The sequence below is a fragment of the Teleopsis dalmanni genome, chromosome 2, assembly GCF_002237135.1.
Source record: "Teleopsis dalmanni isolate 2A chromosome 2, ASM223713v2, whole genome shotgun sequence".
Taxonomy (NCBI): domain Eukaryota; kingdom Metazoa; phylum Arthropoda; class Insecta; order Diptera; family Diopsidae; genus Teleopsis; species Teleopsis dalmanni.
In genome coordinates, this window is record NC_051847.1 from 93,180,128 (window position 1) to 93,187,289 (window position 7,162).

The following is a 7,162-nucleotide window of genomic DNA, read 5'->3' on the forward strand; positions in this document are numbered from 1 at the left end:
TTCGGCGTCTGTACTGGCTTAACTTTAGCTTTCCTAATCTATATTGAATTTAAACATCAACTATTTTAATTAAGTTTGCTTTCATATTGTTTATGGGCTAATTTATGTTAATAATGATGTTTATATATGTATCTCTTATTAAATGATAAAAAGTATAGCGTTTAACCACACTCCCATTTATTATGACTAATCTTTATTGTTTCTATTACAGATAAACCGACTTAATTGCCGTAAAACATCTATAAAGTAATTAATTTGTACAAAGATGATGGAAGTAAAATCAAATTCCGCTGTGGATATTGAAGAATACAAGACTTCAGATAAAACCACAACTAATGGCGAGACTGAACTTGAAGCTGATTTGTTATCTTCAGAGAAGGATTTACTTAGAGAAAATGGTATGTGTTAAAACATTTCCATTTTAATTTACATCTTACTTATGTAAACTGTTTTTCTTTTAGACACAAATCCCGAAATTATCACTGATGATAATTTGGATATAGATTTAAGTGATGATATTGATTTAGGAGAGCAAATAAGTCCAGAATTGGAAGATGTGTTATTAGAAGGCGTGGAAGAAATTCCCAACGCTGAGACTGCAAAAGGTGATATTGTGTCAGATATATTGCTTGAAGATATTGACAACAAAACGAACACGGGAAGCAATACGCCTTTAGAAAAAACTCATAATCCTGGCGACGACTTAGATAAATTGCTGTCAAAAATTAATTGCATCGTTGATGAATCGAAAGAAACTCCTGAAACTTCAAAGGTCGTAACAGAAAATGCACAAAATAATTGCATCTCCGTAGATTTAAGTATAGAAGATGACAAAACCTCAACTACCACAAAAATTAAGTTATTAGAAGACGACACCATCACAGTAACAGATAATGCTTTACAAGAAATACATAAGGATAAAAAAACTGATCAGGAAATGCTTAATGACACAAACAATGAATGTGATAATGATAAAGTAGATGAAGCAAGTGTAGCAAATGAAGTAAACAATAAATCAGAAACAAATACTAATAAAAGTAGTAGTATTCTAGAATCAGAAAATGAAAATCCGTTAACTCCAATAACAGATTTACAACAAGGAATTAAAAATTCTGACAAAAAATCTGAAATTGAAAATTCTATAGATAATAGAACTGAAATAATTAAGGAAAATTATTTAGAAATGTCAACTGATATAGTAGATGAGAATACAAATTCTTTAAAGGTAACTCAGGATGCAACTGACAATGACAATTGTACCGAAATTTTAGACGGTATTTCTGCAGAAAATGATGTTTCAAAAGATTCCGTATCTAAAATTACTGATAAATGCTCTGACTCTGCAACTGAACTAAATGAAAATCAAGAGAAAGTTGAACCCAGTGATATCGAAAACAAAAAAAATAAAGAAAAGGAGACAATAGCTACTAGGAAAGATGATAAAGTTGTAGAAGAAGTGTCAACTTTAGTACTTGAAGAAGATGTTGAAATAGTGTTTCCAAGTACAATAAAAGATAATTCTGCAGATGAAAAAACTATAGCAGATGAAAAAACCTCTCCAGACTTAAATGCTGAAGACTCCGATGATGATGTAGTATGTATAGAAGATAAACCAGCTGAACTTGTTGAGATAATCGATAATGATGAGAGTAAAAAAGTCTCTGATGATAAAGTAGATACGCCATGTGTTGGACAAGATGACGACGATATTGTACTACTAGAAGACGATGAGGACATGACAACGAAAGTTTCGAAAAATACAGATATTTCAGAAAAAGTTGAACAAAATGAAGAATCATCGTTGGTTACTTCCTCAACAAGTATTCAAGGTGACGATGAGAATAATAAAAAAGAAACTACAGAAGAAAGCGAAAATAATGCTGGTATTGAATGCAATGAAAAAGTGGAAGCTAATAAATCTGTTCCTACCAAAGCTGTGAATGAAGAAGGTGCAGAAAAAATGAAAGACTCTGACTTACACTTCGACAATTCAGATAATGCTAGAGATGATTTTGCAGAAGAAAAAAAAGTTGAAGCTGGTAATGCCAATAAACGTCAACTATCAGAAAAAGATGAAACAAATAGTAATTGTAGCTCAAGTAGTAATTTATTGCAAGAATCGAAATGTTTAACTATTGCTGAGGACCAGTCTGAAGATCCAGATAATGAAGACGATGGTGATATTGAGTTGGTTGAGGATTCATCTTTGATTGAACAAAAGGATAATAATACAGAAGACAGTGAAGCAGTGCCACCTGCTAAGCGTATCAGACTCAGTCAGGAAAGTAATGAATCCTGTCGAATGATGGTTGACGAGGATGATATAAGTAAAACTAGCAGCTTCGAAGATAAAACAGACAACTCAATTAGTAAGTCTGAAGTTAATACTTCAAAGGTGACCTCAGATACTAGTGAACAACTAGCTGTAAAGCGTACACATGATTGTGTAGAAACAGGAGCAAATAAGGATGAAACCTTAAATGAAAATGACCAATTAGCTTTGAAAAAGCTAAAAACTGACACCGACAGTAGTGTAGAGAAAAAAGATATAGTCAGTCAGGAATCAACTAAAACTGCAAATATTTCAGTTAGTGACTGTGAGAATAAAGATATTAAAGATATTAAGAGCGTAGATACCGACTCAAAACTAACAACAGATATAAAACAGTTATTTAAAGGTGAACCATCCCAAATAACTATACCACTATATCCTCCACCAAAGTACGATGTTGAAACTCCAAATGTAAAACTTCAGTTTTTAAAGAAGTTCAGAAAACCGTTATCAAAAATGACAAAAGCAGATTTGGAGGAATTAGTTGCTGTGAAAGTTGTTGAAACTATGATATTTAGTAGTGAACTAGCAGAACTTCGTGAATTGGCTAATAACCAAGAGAAATTATTAACTTGCTACCGCAGTAAAATTACTGAACTTATCAAACAATTTCGTGATCTTGAAATGGTGCATAACCGCGCAATGAAAGATCTTGAAACGAAAAATTCACAACTCATTTTACCAGTTAAGATTACACGTGCCGTTGGTCTCCAGGTGTCAATACCCCAAAGGAAAAGTTTTACCGATCAAACTAATGCAGCTGTCATCCAACAGGCATCTGTACCGATAACTCCCAACAGATCATTGCGCAGTGCTACTGCAACACCGATCCAGCAAACTCCCAGTGTAGATAACACACCTACCAGAACACCAACTGTTACTCCAACAACTGGGTTAACTCCAAATGCAAATTTACGACGTGGTTGTGTACAAAAAATTACACCACAAAGAGGAATGGACTCCCCTATTACAACAAATAATACGACCATATATCGCCCAACTACACAGCCAACACAAAATGCAGCAACTCCAGTGCCGGTAACAAATGCACCTAAAGTTCTAAATAAAAATGCAGCTTCAACAACCTTACCAAGGAGTAGGTTTGCTGTGCCAGCAAATAGCCCTCAACATCAGCAGGGGCTCATGCGGCAGGGAACTACTGTTGTGTAAGTTCATTAAAATTATCATTAAATAAAGATTTGTATTGTAACAAATTTCTTGTTTTGTTATTTCAGTCGGAAGTTAACACCAAAACCCAATACAATACAACAAAATTACAGACCACCCCAACCGAATACAGTTGTAGAAAATTATGTTAACCAAATAAATAAACTTCCAACTGGGGTGAGTATTGCGCCCGCTAAACCAAAAGACAAGCCTGTAATTGATTTGACGGATGAGGATGATATCGTTCCGCAAAATACGCAAGTTTCTTCCATAAGAACTCGTGTACCTGTTTCAAACAATACGGCAGCCAATGTAAATAGCAGGCCTACTGCAGCACTTTCTAGAATACCGGGCGCAACACAAATAAATTATAATAAATCGGTAAATACACCATCACGCCCGCTACCAACAATGCAAAACTGTAAGTATAGCATTATAGCGAAAATAAGAAGAACAGTTATTATTATATATTATATATTTCTACAGCACATAGAACGAATGTTTCTCCTGTCTCGACTCCACCCTGTACAAGTATTACACGTGTTCATCTCACAACAGCTAATCCTGCAACACAGCGTCTCAAGTATACGCATCCAGCGCCATTACCACCAACACCACCACAGCCTGTTAATTCAACGTGGAAGCTACCTCCGCCTAGGCCTACCATACGCATTAGTAATCTAGATAATGGCATTGTTATATCTTGGACTATGGAGGAATCAATGGAACGCCACGCGGAATGTGTAACGTATCAAATATATGCTTATCAGGAAACATCAGGTCCGCCTTCAGTTGATTCCTGGCGTCATGTGGGGGATGTGAAAGCAATGTTGCTACCAATGGCGGTAACACTTACACAGTTTCAGGAAGGACAAAGATATTATTTTGCGGTGAGGGCTGTTGATGCACACGACCGTCACGGTCCATTTAGTCTGCCGAAGACGTGGGTTTAATAAATAAATCGTGGAAGTTAATTTGTAAGTTAAAAATTAAGTTAATAGTTAATATTTAATTAATTTGTATAATAGTAAACGGTTTAAGTGAATGAACTAACTGAATTGGGGATTACTCCAAATCTTGGTATTAATATTTAATATAAAATAAGTAATTTAGAATAACAAACTCCTGCTTTCTCTTGGCTGGCAAAGTATCCAATTTTTATATGTCCTTCACTAACTTCTTATATTATAGTTTTTCATACATATGGCTGCAGATCTTATGTATAATTTTAAATTATGTTACAAAATCGTATTTATATGAATTATTTTAATTGTATAATTAAATTTGAATTTATAATAAAATAAAAATAAATATACCATAAAATTTTATTTATAAAACTAATTGCTATTCATGTATTATACATATAGTCAGTCAGTCGCATAGTCAGACAGTCGTTAAGTTATGATTTTTTCAATGTTACTTGGGTAAGTAATTGATATAAAAAAATTAATCTAATCGGTACATAATAATTATTTATATTTATAAATATGGTATACTTTTTCTATATCGTTACATTATAAAAAGGAAAAACGTATAGATTAAGCAAAATAAAGAAACTTTTACAAGCGTAAGTGTGTAGTCTTGAAACAATGATGTTTGGATGTTTCTGTTTCAATTTTCAGAACATTGTTTAAGATATCAAGGTTATACAAAGCCAAGTTTTTGATAAGTTTTTGAGAAGTAGAACCACTCTTTTCATAATAATTCAAAAGTAAGATAAAAAACTTAAAAATAAATGTGAAGACAAGAATCACATACTACCACCCAAAATTTCTTCAAAAAAATAGGAGGTATGTTTTCGAAACGAGTATATCTTGTATAAAAAAATTTAAGCCAACACAATAGGTATGTATGTATGTATGTTGATCCTTTTTTCGAGGCAGCGCAGCTGGGCATTTTTACTCTTTGATAGCTGGGGGTACTACAGGGGTACTACCCATCTCATTGACTAATTTGTATATCTCTCATAAGCTTCATGATTATTCAGTGATTGATCTAAAATCTGCGTACCTCCCCGTGCGGAGACTGATTACTCTAAGATTAGTTAGTGGTAAGTAGGATAGTCTGTCAATTTTCGCATATAACTTCAGGGCTCCGTCCCTTATATATTTTTTAATCGGGTCTATTCTAAGGCGGATGTAAAAAGGCACTTTGAAGAGTCTTCGGAGAGCCTGACTTTGAGCGACTTGTAGCTTTTGTATAGTAGAGTCGGCAGCTTTGCTATACGCGACACACCCATAAAGCAATGCAGGTCTAATTATCTGGCTATAGATCAGATCACAATAGGTATTTGTCGGAAGTTTAGATTAGGTTAAAATGGCGGCTTTGTATAGCGAAATCCACTTGAGTGGTTGTCATCACTCACCACTCAAGTTTACTATGAAAAATGTGATAATATGCTGTGCACTAACTGTAGACACTTACTGTGTTATTGAACACAGTTTCTAAAAAATTATGAAGTTTGATTTTTTAAGATACAATAATATGGTATATATGACATGGAAGTTTTAGTGGCTCAATGTTGCCTTGGGAACGCGATGGAATGAAGAAGAAGAAACGTTTAAGAGAAGAGAAAAATTCTTGTGGATTCTATAGAATTTTGCATTAGAATACAGTAAAAAAAAATTCAAGTCAATGGAGATGAAACCATTTTCTTCAAATTAAGTTAAAATTCTTGCGTTAACAATCTATAAAGTTTGCAATAAAAAATGGTGGAAAAAATGGTCTATATAACACTTCAGCTGATTCAGGATATTATTTTCTTGTTTAAGAGTAAAGACTGCTATTGATATTATCTAGATATTTCAATACAACCAAGTGTGGGCAAACCAATCAAAAAGTATATTCTAAACAGCTTGATTAATAGGTCAGGAATCATATTAAGTTTACTATATATTGAAACAGGAGGACTTTATTTCCATTTAATTAATGTGGAAAAATATACTAAATAATGCATGAAGCAGAAAACTTACAGCCAGTGGTTATAAGCTATAAAGTTGCAGAAGAAATTCAAGAGTTCCTTTACAATTGGTTTTGAAAAGGCTATTTACTTAGTATTGTAGAGCGTAGCTGTTTCGGGTACTGTTCCAAAACTCACTTAGAGTAGCTAGATGAACTAACTCATTTCAACTGTCTAATTTATTGTGGTCTGTGAGGAGTACAGTAAACTAACTGTGTTAAAACAGAGTTAGCAGCATTTTAGCTAGAATATCAACAATCATTTTAATGTTTTCACGACTTTCTAGATATTAGAAGCGTTCTAGATATAAGAAAATTTGTCACCAGACACTAGTCGATGTACTTATGCCAGTTTGTTTGCTGGAAGTTCCTGGAGATCTTAAACTGACTATAACCATATCAATATAGAACCAGTAATTTTCATTTCTGTGTTATTTCACTTACTTCACTTACTAATTCATTTAAGTGAATTTTTATACCTTATGCAATTCGGACGTCACAATATACTAACAATCCTTCAACTATTCTATTGATATGTCTAAAGTTGAAACGTCAATTAAAATCATTCTTAAGTCTAAAAATTTAATTAGTTAATTAAAATTAGTTAATTGTATAGGATGTCAGCTCTGTAAATGGTAAATAAATTAAATGGTAAATTTTAAAGTTGTATTAAGCCTTCTATTATGGTTAAATATTCAGATTAAT

At 33.1% G+C, this 7,162-nt stretch overlaps 1 protein-coding gene across 1 annotated transcript; it reads left to right on the forward strand.

Annotated features, from left to right (window-relative positions):
- The first annotated feature begins 215 nt into the window (after window positions 1–215).
- LOC119678929 (activating transcription factor 7-interacting protein 1-like) lies at window positions 216–4,730 on the forward strand. Its single transcript, XM_038091030.1, has 4 exons — window positions 216–398; window positions 462–3,498; window positions 3,568–3,920; window positions 3,986–4,730. The coding sequence occupies exons 1-4, from the start codon at window positions 266–268 to the stop codon at window positions 4,450–4,452; spliced, it is 3,990 nt and encodes a 1,329-aa protein (XP_037946958.1). The 5' UTR covers window positions 216–265; the 3' UTR covers window positions 4,453–4,730.
- Window positions 4,731–7,162: the final 2,432 nt, after the last annotated feature.